Below are 17,235 nucleotides of genomic sequence, written 5' to 3' on the forward strand. Positions count from 1 at the left end.
AGCATGAGTATTTTTTTAAATTTAGGATGTAATAACCTCCAAACATCTATCCAACCCGTGTCTTCCGTAATACTTTTTAGTTTAGAACCCGTGCAAACATTTTGAACCTTACCAACCCTACATCTATCTCATTTACTATCCATAATGTTATTAAAATCCCCCATAACTAAAAGTGGTTTTTCTCCTACCTTAAGCAGAAAGTCATACATTTTTAGAAGGACTTCAATTTTAAAAGGTGGTGGTATATATACATTAGCTATTATCCATGGTCTTCCTTCCAGCAAACAATCGATCAAAACATATCGGCCCTTCTGATCTTTAACTATTCCCCTTATTTTAATATCAATATCCCGGTGTATCAAAACGCTCACACCTCTTGCGTGTGATGAATAAACGGAGTGGAAAGCGTGCTGTATCCATGGTCTAGACAGCCCCTTTATCTTTTCACTTGTCAAGTGCGTCTCCTGTAAACAGATTATGGCAGGTAAAAATCTGTGTATTGTGTCAAAAACCGCCCCCTCTTTGCTCCCCTGCTCAAACCCCTAATATTCCAAGAGACTATTCTCATACAGACCTATGAACCGCCCCCAAGAAGGGGAGGAGAGAAAGGCAGGGAGAAGAAAATAAAAGAAAACCCATCCCTCATTCCCTCCTAAATGAGCCAGGTTAACTTCTCCTGGTTCTCTCTTAGCATTTCCCCCTCCTTGCCAGCCCCCAGCCCGATTACCCCTCAGCTCCTTATATTTTCTTTGATCCAGCTTTGTACCGCATCTACTTTATCAAACACCCAGTTTTTATTTCCCCATTCGATCCTAAGTTTAGCTGGAAACATCATTGAGTATTTGACATTGTTTGAACACAGAGTTTTTTTCACCTCAATAAAACAAGCTCTTTCCTTCATAGTTTCTTTTGCATAATCCGAAAATATCATTACTGTTGCGTCCAGATATTCTAGTTTCCCTTTTTTCCTAGATCTACGCAATATCTCCTCCTTATCCCTAATCTATAGCAGACTAAAGAGTATAGGTCTCTATCTCATTCCGGGTATTTTATAGGCCCGTTCCACAAAATTTTTATAATCTGAGATGTCCCGGCCCAACTGGTCCATGAGCCATGATTGTAAAAAGGCACATATGTCTTGACCCTCCACTCCTTCAGGGATTCCAAGGCATCTCAGATTACACCTTCTAGTCCTATTCTCCAACTCCAGTACTCTATTTTTTTAATTCCCTATTTTCCTCTTTTAGGGAGTTTTTTTCTTTAACCATTGTCTGCAGGAGGTCCTCAGAGTCAGACGTCCTTTTCTCGATTTCTGTCAACCTTTCTTTATATTTTTAGACATCAGCTCTGAGGAGCCCCACAGATTCCCTAATATTTCCAGTCTGGGGAGAGAGATCCTGAATTGCCGAATTGCATTTATTTATTTCTTGAAATATGTCCTGCAGGCTAGGAGCCTGCTCCTCCTTTGTTACGGCAATTCCTTCCATCGCTCTCCCCTGCTTATTAACACTCTCCCCAGAGTGGAAACTTGCCTCTAGTGCTTTCAGACCAAAACTTCCCTCTTAAAATAGACTCTCCCTCTTGTACTAGAGACCCATCCTCTTCTTCTTTTTTTTTTTTTTTTTGATGGACTGATCTGTCCTCGCATATTAGTCAAGAGTAATTGCTTTGATTTTTCTATTTTTTTTTTGTCATTGGGGAGATTGAGGTGTTAAGCTCTACCTGTACCCTGCCCTTTTTTCCAACTCCCTGTCTAGCCATCTCCAAACGTTCCCACTACCTGCCCCCCACACCCCTCCCAGCCTACCAATCTACGATATCGCTAACTAACTCCAATAGCAGAGGGGCCTCAGCTTATGGGCCCATTAAGCAGCAATCCGTCCAACAGTTTTCTTTTTACATGTATATTTTGTTGCCTCTACTAGTTCATATAACCTTAATCCGCCGATTTTCATCCTCCTGCCTATCCACATACAATCAATTCATAACCGAACTACAGCATTATTCAACAGACAGCAAAAAAAGGAAAGAAAAAGCCAGTGGCCCAATGGCGGACTTTGGTTAGCAAACATTTGTTAAAGAGTTAATTCCTGTCATCCATAGCAGCTGTATAGTTAATCAGTTCTATTAACCAGCATCTATATGCCGGATTATATCAGAAAAAGTAATAAGAAAGTCTCAATTAATAATGCAGTATAACATGATTAGTCAATAGGCCAAAAAAATATATATCTCATAGTTATAATAATCATAGTCTCCGGTAATTAATGGCATAAGAGTAAGTAGCAGGCATTCAGTTAGTTAAGTTAGTTGGATTAGCTCATATTTTCTGACAGTTCTATTAGCCAACCACGCAATATAACATAACTGATTAATTTAACAAAAAAGAACAACCTTCATGATTATGGTGATCTCAGTCTCCAATAGTTAATGACAAAACGCAGGGGACAGTAGCAGGCACTCAGTTAGTAAGTTCGATTAGTTCGTATTTTCAATTCTTCCAAGCCATTTCCTGCATAGCGCTGCATATCAATTAACAGCTCTCACTCATTATAACAAGCTCACGTTCCGTATTCCATTTGTTTTCTCAATCTTGTCCTGCAATTTAGTGGTCCTCTAACAGGGCTTCCTTTTTGGGCCCAAAAATTATTTCCAGCAGTGAGGGTCATCTATATCGCAAGCTATGAGGTTAATCAAGTAGTATTGTCCCTCCAGTATCTAGCTTTCCCTTTACAAGCCCCAGAATAGACGCCAGGCTAATACATCCTCCCAGCCTAAGGCCGCACTATTGTTTTCTCACCCACAAACTGTGGTCAGCGGCATTTCTCCTCCTCTACCATATTCCAGACTTGCTTGCCAAGTGCCAGCTATCAAGGGGGGGAGGGGACACCACTTGAATCCCACATATAGACTTTAGGTCCAGTTTTCGTGACCCCTTAGACTCCCCTCTGCCTACACAAGACTACTGTAACAGCCTGTATATCGGCTCATCTGTTATCAAAGTTCGAAACGAAAAAAGAGGGACGTCTGTGCCTCTCGCCTCATCACCGAGAGGCGGAGGGGGAGGAGGGAGGGTACTCACACACCGCCGAGACTGTCCCTCCACTTCTGGTCTAGATTGTGCATTCGGCGCCGCTCCGCTCCCGTCTATTCAGGGCCGAGGAGTCCACTCTATCTTCTCTTCAGACTCAGGGGAGTCAAACAGCCCAACGGCGGAGCGGCAGACAGCGGGACATCAGCAATGGGGCGAGACATCAGCAAACAGCGGGAGGCAGCACCACAGGGCAGTGGAGGGCATCGTACAGCATAGCGGTGTCTGGAGCAGCATCACATCGGGCTGGGTGTTCGCTGCCGGAAGGGGGGTGAGGACGTCAGCAACGTGCGTCTGCACTCGTGCTCCGCCTGCAAAAAGAACTTCACTTTAAAAAATAAAAAAAACTCTTAAGGCGTCATAGTGACTTGTCATAGGTTTTGATAGGAGGGGGGTCTAATTACTGAGACCCCCTCCGACTGCTAAAGCAAGGAGTTAGATTAGCTCAGCTGAGCCCTGTGTCTCCTTGCTGCTGAAGACGGGCTCAATAGGTGTTGGCGCCATCCCGGAGGAGACACATTATGGGCAACTGATTCTGTCCTGTATATAGACTTCTTTTTGTACTTTTTGCACTTTATTAAGTTTTTTGCTTTTTGGACTATTATGAATTGCTGCCATTGTGTTTTCTTCTGGTGATATTGCCATTTTCCCTGGACTTGTTTTCAAATATTTTATTTATATGAACTTTTAAAACAAAGACTATTATTGACTTCATGCGGTCTGGCAGTTCTTCATAGGTATTTCAATAGGCAGACTGTTAGTTCTTTAGTCCTTTTTCAGCAGCTAGGAGAGACAAATGTTTCTACCTCCTCATTTTAGTGATTGGCGAAAAGTTTTTTGTAAGTGCAGTTACTCTTTAATTTAGTATCATCGACGTGACAGTCATCCATTCCATAGTACTGTAAAGCCTTTTAGGAACAATTGGTGATGAACGTGGTCCTGTAGACTCCACTTTATTGAGACCTAATATTTTATGCACAATTTTAGCAGTTTGGTGAACGTCCACCTTTTTAACTTAACTCCTCACATGTTATACTGCAGATATGATCTGTCAGGTTAAATTACGCTTTTTATGCATTATGGTCTTGGTGCAATAATGTCGTGATAAAAAAAAAATAATAATTAAAAACTTTGGGTCTAAAAAATAATGTTGAAACTGAGATACCAGATGGTCTCAAGCCGTAGATGGAGATGGTTGAGAGGAAAGGGTTCCCTTTTTATCTGGAAGATTTCTGTAAAACTGCTTTTTAGTGCAGCTTGCCAAGTCTTGCAGGCTTATCCTTATTTTCAGGATTTTAATGTTTTTCAAGGTTTAGTGTCCATTTAAAAGTTTTAGCAACTTTATGGGAATATTCTTTAATTCACTTCATTTTTTATTATACTTGTTCACAGGGATCCAGATGGCGACTAAAATGGTTGGAGTTTTGACTTGCACTTGGATTAATTTCAGACTAGCACGTCCTGCGCTGAAATCATGCTCTGTGTGTGAGTGTGATTTCGCGTTATGGACACTGCTTCTTTAGCAGGAGCGCATGGCATTTTACTAGTTTATAATGCTGTGTGTCTCTACATGTCCTTACAGCTACAGAGTTAGGCCTCATGCACACGACCATTTTTCAGGTCCACATCTGAGCCGTAGTTTTTGCGGCTCGGGTGCGAACCCATTCACTTCAATGGGGCCGCAAAAGATGCGGACAGCACTCCGTGTGCTGTCTGCATCCGTTGCTCCGTTCCGAGGCCCCGCAAAAAAAATATAGCATGTCCTATTGTCCGTTTTGCGGACAAGAATAGGCATGTCTATAATGGGCCGCCTGTTCCGTTCCGCGGAAGGCACACGGGCGGCTTCCGTTTTTTTGCGGATCCGGTCGTGTGCATATGTAGCCTTATACTGACTAGTGTTGAGTGTTTCAAATTCAGCGTACAAGGTTCGGGTTATCTAAGAATTTCGTTATGGATTCTGCTACCACGAACCACAAGTTATCGTCCGTGGTAGCGGAATCCATAACGAATTCTTAGATTACCCGAACCTTGAACACCGAACTTGAAAACACAAGTTCGCTCAACACTAATACTAACATAATGCTGTCCGTATAATTCAGTTGATTCAAAGTTCGGCAGAGAGACACAGCATTATAAACCAGTATAATACCATGAGCTCCTGCGAAACAAGCAGTGTCTATAACGGGAAATCACACTCACACACAGAGCATGATTTCAGCGCAGGACATACTCTTCTAAAAGAGGTCGTAGACCGGATTTACACATGGCTTTTGTGTTTCCAAGACATGCATTTTTTCCATAGTTGCATTTTGCAAGGTGCAGCATCTTAAATCAATGTGGTAATTGCCTGTGCAGCTTTGACAGGTGAAACATTTGAATATGTTTTGTCTGTAAGAATTAAAGAAACAACCAGCAATCATGATTCAAATGCATATTTATTTTATTTATATTTTTTATGTTTTTGATCATTTTTAAAAAGCAACATGTACAGTAAGCCCACTCTTAGGCCGCATGCACACGGCCGTTGTGCGGCCATTCCGTGCATTGGGGACCGCAATTGCGGTCCCTATTGCACGGGCAACATCCGTGCAGCGGGCCGGACACATTCAACTTAAATGGGTCCGTGGTCTGTCCACACCGCAAAAAAATATGACATGTCATATATTTTTTTGCGGTGCAGAACAATGGAACTAAACACCACGGACGCACTCTCCGTAGTGCTTCCGGTGTTCCGTGACTCTGTTCCGCATCTCCGGAATTGCGGACCCATTCAAGTGAATGGGTCCGCATCCGTGATGCGTAGTGCACACGCCCGGCGGCCGTGGATTGCCGACCCGCCATTTGCGGGCCGCAATACGGCCGCGAGCATGAGGCCTTAGGAGTTAATGGAGTTGTGCGCTGCACAGCTCCTTTAACCCCTTAAGGACTCAGCCCTATTTCACCTTCTGGACTTGGCCATTTTTTGCAAATCTGACCAGTGTCACTTTAAGTGCTGAAAACTTTAAAACGCTTTGACTTATCCAGGCCATTCTGAGATTGTTTTTTCGTCACATATTGTACTTCATGACACTGGTAAAATGAAGTAAAAAAAAGTCATTTTTATTTATAAAAAAAATACCAAATTTACCCAAAATTTTTTAAAAATTGCAAATTTCCAAGTTTCAATTTCTCTACTTCTATAATACATAGTAATACCTCCAAAAATAGTTATTACTTTACATTCCCCATATGTCTACTTCATGTTTGGATCATTTTGGGAATGATATTTTATTTTTTGGGGATGTTACAAGGCTTAGAAGTTTAGAAGCAAATCTTGAAATTTTTCAGAAATTTTCAAAAACCCAATTTTTAGGGACCAGTTCAGGTCTGAAGTGACTTTGCGGGGCTTACATAATAGAAACCACCCAAAAATGACCCCATTCTATAAACTACACCCCTCAAGGTATTCAAAAATGATTTTACAAACTTTGTTAACCCTTTAGGTGTTCCACAAGAATTAATGGAAAATAGAGATACAATTTCAAAATTTCCCTTTTTGGCAGATTTTTCCATTTTAATTAATAATTTAATTTTTTTCCAGTTACAAAGCAAGGGTGAACAGCCAAACCAAACTCAATATTTATGGCCCTGGTTCTGTAGTTTACAGAAACACCCCATATGTGGTCGTAAACTACTGTACGGGCACACGGCAGGGCGCAGAAGGAAAGGAATGCCATACAGTTTTTGGAAGATTTTGCTGGACTGGTTTTTTTGACACCATGTCCCATTTGAAGCCCCCCTGATGCACCCCTAGAGTAGAAACTCCAAAAAAGTGGCCCCATTTTAGAAACTACGGGATAGGGTGGCAGTATTGTTGGTACTAGTTTAGGGTACATATGATTTTTTGTTGCTCTATATTACACTTTTTGTGAGGCAAGATAACAAGAAATAGCTGTTTTGGCACCGTTTTTATTTTTTGTTATTTACAACATTCATCTGACAGGTTAGATCGTGTGATATTTTTATAGACCAGGTTGTCACGGATGCGGCGATACCTAATATGTATACTTTTTTTTTATTTTTTATTTATGTAAGTTTTACACTGATTTCATTTTTGAAGCAAAAAAAAAATCATGTTTTAGTGTTTCCATAGTCTGAGAGACATAATTTTTTCAGTTTCTGGGTGATTACCTTGGGTAGGGTATGATTTTTGCGGGATGAGATGACTGTTTTATTGGCACTATTTTGGGGTGCGTGTGACTTTTTGATCGCTTGCTATTACACTTTTTGTGATGTAAGGTGACAAAAAATGGTTTATTTAGCACAGTTTTTATTTTAAAATTTTTACGGGGTTCATCTGAGGGGTTAGGTCATGTGATATTTTTATAGAGCCGGTCGATACGAACGCGGCGATACCAAATATGTATACTTTTTTATTATTTTGTTAAGTTTTACACAATAACAGCTTTTTTAAAACAAAAAAAATTATGTTTTAGTGACTCCATATTTTGAGCCATAGTTTTTTTTATTTTTTTGGCGATTGTCTCAGGTAGGGGCTCATTTTTTGCGGGATGAGGTGATGGTTAGATTGGTACTATTTTGGTGGGCAAACGCCTTTTTGATCGCTTGCTGTTGTACTTTATGTGATGTAAGGTGACAAAAAAATAGTTTATTTAGCACAGTTTTTATTTTTTACAGTGTTCATCTGAGGGGTTAGGTCATGTGATTATGTTTATAGAGCCGGTCGATACGGACGCGGTGATACCTAATATGTACAGTTGTGGCCAAAAATTTTGAGAATTAGATAAATATTGGAAATTGGAAAAGTTGCTGCTTAAGTTTTTTTTAATAGCAATTTGCATATACTCCACCATGTTATGAAGAGTGATCAGATGAATTACATAGTCCTTCTTTGCCATGAAAATTAACTTAATCCCAAAAAAAACTTTCCACTGCATTTCATTGCTGTCCTTAAAGGACCTGCTGAGATCATTTCAGTAATCGTCTTGTTAACTCAGGTGAGAATGTTGACGAGCACAAGGCTGGAGATCATTATGTCAGGCTGATTGGGTTAAAATGGCAGACTTTACATGTTAAAAGGAGGTTGATGCTTGAAATCATTGTTCTTCCATTGTTAACCATGGTGACCTGCAAAGAAACGCGTGCAGCCATCATTGCGTTGCATAAAAATGGCTTCACAGGCAAGGATATTGTGGCTACTAAGATTGCACCTCAATCAACAATTTATAGAATCATCAAGAACTTCAAGGAAAGAGGTTCAATTCTTGTTAAGAAGGCTTCAGGGCGTCCAAGAAAGTCCAGCAAGCGCCAGGATCGTCTCCTAAAGAGGATTCAGCTGCGGGATCGGAGTGCCACCAGTGCAGAGCTTGCTCAGGAATGGCAGCAGGCAGGTGTGAGCGCATCTGCACGCACAGTGAGACGAAGACTTTTGGAAGATGGCCTGGTGTCAAGAAGGGCAGCAAAGAAGCCACTTCTCTCCAAAAAAAACATCAGGGACAGATTGATCTTCTGCAGAAAGTTTGGTGAATGGACTGCTGAAGACTGGGGCAAAGTCATATTCTCCAATGAAGCCTCTTTCCAATTGTTTGAGGCATCTGCAAAAAGGCTTGTCCGGAGAAGAAAAGGTGAGCGCTACCATCAGTCCTGTGTCATGCCAACAGTAAAGCATCCTGAGACCATTCATGTGTGGGGTTGCTTCTCATCCAAGGTAGTGAGCTCACTTACAATTTTGCCCAAAAACACAGCCATGAATAAAGAATGGTACCAAAACACCCTCCAACAGCAACTTCTTCCAACAATCCAACAACCGTTTGGTGAAGAACAATGCATTTTCCAGCACGATGGAGCACCGTGCCATAAGGCAAAAGTGATAACTAAGTGGCTCGGGGACATTTTGGGTCCATGGCCTGGAAACTCCCCAGATCTTGATCCCATTGAGAACTTGTGGTCAATCCTCAAGAGGCGGGTGGACAAACAAAAACCCACTAATTCTGACAAACTCCAAGAAGTGATTATGAAAGAATGGGTTGCTATCAGTCAGGAATTGGGCCAGAAGTTGATTGAGAGCATGCCCAGTCGAATTGCAGAGGTCCTGAAAAAGAAGGGCCAACACTGCAAATACTGACTCTTTGCATAAATGTAATGTAATTGTCGATAAAAGCCTTTGAAACGTATGAATCGCGTGTAATTATATTTCACTACATCACAGAAACAACTGAAACAAATATCTAAAAGCAGTTTAGCAGCAGACTTTGTGAAAACTAATATTTGTGTCATTCTCAAAACTTTTGGCCACGACTGTATACTTTTTTTTTTTCCCCCTATTTTTTTACCAATTAATTTTTTTACTTTATTTGGGGAAAATGAAGTTTTTGTTTATTTTTACTTGAAACATTTTTTGGGGGGGGACTTAATTTTTTAAATTTTTTTAATTATTTTTTTTCACTTTATTTTTTGTCCCACTTTGGGACTTGAACTTTTGGGGGTCTAATCCTTTACAATGCATTCCAATACTTCTGTATTGGAATGCATTGGCTGTATGAGTAATACTGTGTGTATTACTCGTACAGCTTCCGGCCTGTGAGATACAGGGGGCTGGATCTCACAGGCTCGTCACTGGAAGGCAGCGCAGATGCCTCAGGAAGGCATCGCTCTGCCTTTCATGCCATCGGGTCCCCACCACCGCCGCTGCACAAGGTAAAGCCGCAAACCGCAGGTCTGAATTGACCTGCGGTTTGCCGCAATCGCCGAGACGGGGGGGGGGGTTGGGGGTGGACACGGGACTCCCCTGCGCATTTAGCCGAGGTGCCTGCTCAATGATTTGAGCAGGCACCTTGTTCCGATCACCGCCGGCCGGCGGTGATCGGAACAACACATGACGTACCGGTACATCATGGGTCCTTTAGGACTCGGGAACCATGCCGTACCGATACGTCATGGGTCCCTAAGGGGTTAAAAGGGTTTTCCAGGATTTTTTTTTTGATTATTATTTTTTTTTTACACTGATGACCTGTCCTCAGGATAGATCATCAGTATCTGATCAGCTGTTCGAGAAGGCACCAGCGCTCCTGTGAGCGCCGCTGCTTTCTCGCAGCTTACCAAGCACAGCGCTGTACATACTATAGTAGCTTTGCTTCGTATCTTGCTTGGCCTCATTCACTTGAACGGTGCTGAGCTGCTCCTAGGCCACGTGATACATGAATGTGTCGTCGATCGGCCTAGGAAAAGCCGAGAGAAGGCAGCAGCGCTCACAGAAACAGCGCTGCTTTCTCAAACAGCTGACCTATCCTAAGGATCGTTTAACTGTATGAAAATCTCGGAAAACTTCGTTAAGGGCTTTCGAGCGATTTTTTTTAAATTTATTTTTAGCCTGTCCAAACGCTTCATTAATATACCCCACACCAGAAAAGAGACATTTTGTAAGAATGTCTCCTACTCTGACAAAAGACAAGCCATTCATCTTAATGGCCACCATATAATATTGCAATGTATGTGGGTGGCGAAGGCTTCTCCTGGCAAAGTTATATGTTTTCTGCAACGATCAGCTGAAAAATGTCTCTCAACGTCCTGGCGGCCTGCAGCTGCCACTAGAGAAAGCATAGGCACAAACTGTTTGTTCGAGTTCAATGTGTACAGTATACTGTAAATTTCTGTGCTCCCTCTAGTGGTGATTGTAGGCCAGAACATCAAGCATATAGTTTTCTGTAAATGTTTAGGTAGACAGTCCAACCGCAGTCTAGTGTAAATGCTGCAGCATGAAAGGCTCTGTTGTCATTTTTGCTCTGAGCCTCAGTGAGGGGATTCCATCATAAATTACAGCATGCAGCACCATTCTTCCGGTTAAATGACAAACATCATGGTGGAGCCTAACAGGCCCCATTTATACAGTACAGACCAAAAGTTTGGACACACCTTCTCATTCAAAGAGTTTTCTTTATTTTCATGACTGAAAATTGTAGATTCACACTGAAGGCATCCAAAACTATGAATTAACACATGTGGAATTATATACATAACAAACAAGTGTGAAACAACTGAAAATATGTCATATTCTAGGTTCTTCAAAGTAGTTACCTTTTTGCTTTGATTACTGCTTTGCACACTCCTGGCATTCTCTTGATGAGCTTCAAGAGGTAGACCCCTGAAATGGTTTTCACTTCACAGGTGTGCCCTGTCAGGTTTAATAAGTGGGATTTCTTGCCTTATAAATGGGGTTGGGACCATCAGTTGCGTTGAGGAGAAGTCAGGTGGATACACAGCTGATAGTCCTACTGAATAGACTGTTAGAATTTGTATTATGGCAAGAAAAGAAAGTAAAGAAAAACGAGTGGCCATCATTACTTTAAGAAATGAAGGTCAGTCAGTCAACTGAAATATTGGGAAAACTTTGAAAGTAAGGGCTATTTGACCATGAAGGAGAGTGATGGGGTGCTGCGCCAGATGACCTGGCCTCCACAGTCACCGGACCTGAACCCAATCGAGATGGTTTGGGGTGAGGTGGACCGCAGAGTGAAGGCAAAAGGGCCAACAAGTGCTAAGCATCTCTGGGAACTCCTTCAAGACTGTTGGAAGACCATTTCAGGGGACTACCTCTTGAAGCTCATCAAGAGAATGCCAAGAGTGTGCAAGGCAGTAATCAAAGCAAAAGGTGGCTACTTTGAAGAACCTAGAATATGACATTTTCAGTTCTTTCACACTTGTTTGTTATGTATATAATTTCACATGTGTTAATTCATAGTTTTGATGACTTCATAGTCCTGAAAATAAAGAAAACTCTTTGAATGAGAAGGTGTGTCCAAACTTTTGGTCTGTACTGTATGTCAGTGGGGTCTGATGGGCATGAGACAACGGTGTCCATCATGTGACGGATCAGGCACTCTTTAGTTTCTGCTCCTCTAATGGAACAGAAAAATATTGAAATTTAAACACAACAATGTTAATTTTGAAAATGGGTTACTTGGCCCTTTACACTTTTATGTTTGGTTGCCAAAGGCTTATCGATGTTACTGATTTGATCATTTGTTATAAAAAAGTGAATATATTTCATTCTTTTGTTTCATGCCTTGCCAGGAGGAAGACGAAGTCCCCGATGATGAGACCCTGAATCAGATGATTGCACGCCACGAGGAAGAGTTTGACCTGTTCATGGTAAGCTAGTAATCATACATTTATCTATGTTAAACTTTCATTCTACTAAAAAACAAATAAAGTTAAGCTGACTATTGCAAACTGGAAACACAATACATCAGATGGGCAAATAAGATACCTAAAACATTTGGTATAACGACAGTCATAGTTTTGGGAGTAATGCTCTTTCTTTAGCCTTATAAATGACTTGGGTGATTCCAGACATGGCTTCTGGGTCCTAGAAAGAAGCCTTATCTGGAATAGAAACAGAAAGCCACCCCAGTTGTAGGGAGACTCTGCCTATGTCCCACCCAAACCCTGCTTCCCTGAAAGATACCCAGGCCTATGGGCTAAACCTTCAACTAGCTGCACCTTTACAGAGATGATGGGCAGTGTGATATACACGTCTGTCAGGCGGTAATGATATACCAGGCCTGGGCACAGAGACAGCACATTCTGTATACACTGTTATGTAGATTGATCTGCTCGCTTTTATGGGGGCAGGGGGGAACTCGGACCGCCATCTAACGTGGACATGGGAACACTTTGGCTGTACTATAGTAGGGCACTAGCCACTCTAGCGCTGTGGCTGTTATAATTGGCCGTAGTATAGTAGGGCACTAGCCACTCTAGCCATGTGGCTGTTAAAGGGGTAATCCAGTGGTAGATAATAATGACCTATCCTCAGGATAGGTCATCATTATCAGATCGTTGGGAGTTTTGAGTCCTGGCACCCTCGCCGGCCATCTGTTTCAGGAAGGTGCATCCGGCTATGGGCAGCTTTCCAATGGTGCTGAGCGGCAACTAGGCCATGTGACCATTGTACAGTGCCGTCACATGGCCTAGTACTGTGATAGCAAACCTCCGGCACTCCAGCTGTCGTAAAATTACAACTCCCAAGATGCACACTTGCTTGGCAGCTCTCAGAACTCCGCAGAAATGAACTGAGCATGCTGGTTGTTGTAGTTTCTCCACAGCTGGAGTGTCTGATCGGTGGGAGTCCCGGATGTTGGACTCCCACGGATCTGATATCGATGACCTATCCTGAGGATATAAATACATTTCTTCTGCAGGATGGATCCTTTTTTTCCCAATCTAGATGTTGGCCTACTTTCACAGGGTGATCCGGCTGCCAGTTCCAGCAGAGAATGCTGAGAATTGGCCAGGCACAAACCGCAGCATGCAGCAGTTTATAGTTAATCGGGCCAGCGGGCATTCCGGTTGCTTCCAGCAGTGCCGGGGCCCAGAGAACTCCAGCAGACTATCATGTGCCAGAACAGCCTGCTTGAATTGGTGCCACACATGTGAAAGTAGCCATAAATGTAGCAAAAATGTGATTTGAAGAGCCCCTTATTTGAAAGTCACTCAAGACCTACAAAAGGTTGGGGACCATGACTTAAAGAGAACCTCTTACCGGTCCTGACATTATCATATAAATAGCTGGCAGGGTAGGGCATACTAATGACGTGATATTGATTATCATTTTTTCTATGCTCTGCTTCGTTCCCCCGCTGTGCACCCTGTTCTGGTTTCCCATGCCATCATTACAGGGAGGAGGAGACGGCCGTGTTTCTCAATGGGCGTCTCCTTCTCCCTGGCTGTGAGCTTTCCAATAGCAGAGAAGAAAAATAAAAATACATTTTCCCTTTACAGTATTTGTCACGCATGATAAATATTTTTATATTTTAATGGTTTGGACCTAGCGATACCAATTATGTTTTTTATTGTTTGTTTTTATATGAAAAATTGGAAGGGCGGGTGATTTTGATAATTTTTTTATAAAAAAAAATAATTACATTTTTACAGAAATAATTTAGTCCCCTTGTAGTTTATGGGATTTTTACAGGACTACTGCTATGCCCTGCCACAGGCAGTTTGCTGTGGCAGGCTTGGGAGCCGTAGTAGCTGATGGAAACCTTGCTGTTTTACTGCAGGGACTCCAAATGCTAGACAGAGGGAGCCCCCTCCGTCTAAATCCTCAGATGCATTGGCTGCAGCTTCTGAGCAGATAAATGACCATGATCAGAGTTATCGATGGTGGGTGTCAGCAGTATTACACAGCTGTTACCCTCCACATATGAATCGGGGGGTCACTCCATACATCACTCCCGTACTGTGCCCATGTACTTAGGTGAAGCAACTGAAGGTTTAGGTAACACACGAGGTAGGGGATAACTATTAGATCTGTGTAGGTTCAACTGCTGGGGCTCCTACAGATCACGAGAATGGGGGCTTCATAACCTCAAAATATGGAGTGGCCAGTCAAGTATTTAAACTGCCGACTCTATGGGACAGCCGAAGACAACCAAATACAAGTGCCTGGGTATTTCTGGCAGTGTCATAGAATTGAATAGATTGACAGTGAGCACCTAATTCATTCTGGGGTAAGGTGCCCCAGTTATTGTGATCCGTGGGCATCCCAGCGATTAGACCCCCACCAGTCTAATAGTTATCCCCTATCTAACTGGTATACCCTGTTAATAATACTATGGTTTTTTCAGGGACTTTAAAAAGTCCCTGGAATTCAGTGATGTGCTCCAGAAAGGGTTTACGTAACAAAGGAGAGTATTCATTGAATTTGAAAGACTTTTAGCAACAGACTCCTGCTAATCTTATGATGTTTTCCTTTAACCCTGGAAAGTGCTTTTTCTGCTCCTTCCTTAAAGGGTTTTACTGGCTCCTGATATTGATGACCTATCCTCAGGATAGGTCATTAATATCCAATTGGTGAGGGTCCCACACCCGTAACCCCCCACGATCAACTGTTCTCTACAGCCTCTGGTCTGACCCTCACCAGTTGGATATTAAATGACCAATCCTGAAGGTAGGTCATTAGTATCAAGAGCCTGGAAAACCCCTTTAACATGTTTTTTTTGACCTGTGCAGTGGTGCAAGGAAGGTGACAATCCTTTTAAATTCAGTTGTGGCTTGATAAACCTACAGTTAAATAGACACGAAATGGGACAAGCGGTTTTCCAAGAGTCATCAATCTGTTAACGCTAATCAATTATATAGCAATCAATAGGCAAGAATTTTGATCTGAACTTATAGAAAAGTATTTTACTATCAGACTACAAGTTTAAATTTGGCAGATTCTACAATTAGGATTTTGAGAACTATGAACTGATGCTTTAATCTGCCCTTCTATTTGTAAGTATGACCTTTTAGGGCTATTTTGTGCAATATATACTTTGGTAGCATTTTGGAAGGTATTTTACTGACCTAATATTTGCTCCCTAGCGAATGGATCTAGATAGACGCAGAGAGGATGCTCGAAATCCAAACCGCAAGCCACGTTTGATGGAAGAAGATGATCTTCCCTCCTGGATCATTAAAGATGACGCTGAAGTTGAACGTCTCACTTGTGAAGAGGAAGAGGAGAAAATATTTGGCAGAGGGTCACGCCTGCGTAGGGATGTGGATTACAGCGATGCTCTTACAGATAAGCAGTGGCTTAGGGTAAGTTTCTATTAATGTAATCACAGTGATTGTATAGTTACAGGGCAGTAGAAATGCTGATTGAGAGGGCGCTTGTTTAGTTGTCTTAATTTGAAAATTTTCACTGTTACCTACTGCCACTTATAACATTTACTCTAATTTATGCCTGAAACTGGTGTAAATTACAGTTCAAATGTACGGTAGCTCTTAACTGCCATAGACTTGGATTTCTGGCAGATTGCAAACGGATACGCCAAATTTATTAAGAAGCTGCCTCTTAATAAATTTTGCCCATTTTATGCCTTTGCGCTTTATACTATGACTGGCGTATGTAACACTAGTTTTAGTTTAATTTGCCCCTGTGATTCTGATGGGTAAAATGTCAGTCTGCTGCTTTTGGGTGAAAGTTTTCTTTGTGTATTTGAAGGGAACCTGTCAGATGATTTCTGCTGCCTTATATGATAGTGGGCGAGGAGCTGAGCACTGTGATGAGTGAAACAGAGTAAATCCCGATAGGACTCATAGTAGAGACAATAAGAGTCCTGATTACTCCAAACTCAGTGATTGACAGCTCTCCTTGTATCAGTGTGTGTACACAGAACGCTTCCAGTCGCTGTGTCTGGATGAGGTTGTCAGGACTCTCGCTGTTTCTACTAGGAGTCCTGTCCACGTTTACTCTGAAATTCTGCTCTAAATTATATATAGATATACATATATCTCCGTCCATCTATCATAACATACTCTCTGCCTTAGGCCTCATGCACATGGCCGTTGTTTTGGTCCGACCCATTCACTTTATTGGGGCCGCAAAAGATGCGGACAGCACACCGTGGGCTGTCCGCATCCGTTGCTCCGTTCTGTGGCCCCGGCAAAAAAAAATATAACATGTCCTATTCTTGTCCGTTTTGCGGACAAGAATAGGCAGTTATATCAATGGCTGTTTGTGCCGTTCTGCAAATTGCGGAACGCACACGGACACCATCCGTGTTTTGCGGATCTGCAATTTGCGTACCGCAAAACACACAGCAGTCGTGTGCATGTAGCCTTAGGGTAGCAGAAATCAGCTGACCGTTTTTCCTGAGCTTGCTGCTGTATCATGGATGTAGACATGTCTGCTGTTGGTAGTTAAAGGAATTGTCTGACTGATAGACTATTTGCAAAAACCTCAGAATGATCGAAGAAGAAATAGAGAACAGTGGGGAACCTGGGATATGTTGAAATGGAAGAAGCAGGGAAATGGTAAGGTATTACACCAATATGAAGGCCTTTTTAAACGGATTTTCGTCATACAACACCTTAAAAAAATTGAGATTTTGCACTTGTGTACCTCCATACTTGGTCTGTCCCCACAGAATACTCACTTCTACAGCAGTGCTCATACAAATGTGCCTGGCACAGTGCACCAGTTATCCTCCTGCATGGTCTTATTGTGGGGATCAACAAGTATGAATGTAGCTGTCTCTTCCTGTGATGGCCCCCTAGATCTGACACTTCAGCTGAAGCATATGTAATTGATCCTTCTCCTCTCAGGGCAAAAATATGTGAAGGCCCTCTTAATTTTGGAGTTCAGGTGTCAGTCA

General features: G+C 42.1%; 1 protein-coding gene across 3 annotated transcripts in view; it reads left to right on the forward strand.

Moving 5' to 3' along the window:
• The window catches only part of SMARCA2 (SWI/SNF related, matrix associated, actin dependent regulator of chromatin, subfamily a, member 2), a 289,118-nt gene that overhangs the window by 232,883 nt on the left and 39,000 nt on the right, over positions 1 to 17,235 (forward strand). For all 3 annotated transcript variants that reach the window (XM_040417115.1, XM_040417114.1, XM_040417116.1), the window contains exons 27-28: positions 12,161 to 12,238; positions 15,458 to 15,676. In XM_040417115.1, the coding sequence (XP_040273049.1) occupies positions 12,161 to 12,238; positions 15,458 to 15,676 (297 nt within the window). The remainder of the gene's footprint in view (positions 1 to 12,160; positions 12,239 to 15,457; positions 15,677 to 17,235) is intronic.

This window comes from Bufo bufo, chromosome 2 (assembly GCF_905171765.1).
Source record: "Bufo bufo chromosome 2, aBufBuf1.1, whole genome shotgun sequence".
NCBI lineage: Eukaryota > Metazoa > Chordata > Amphibia > Anura > Bufonidae > Bufo > Bufo bufo.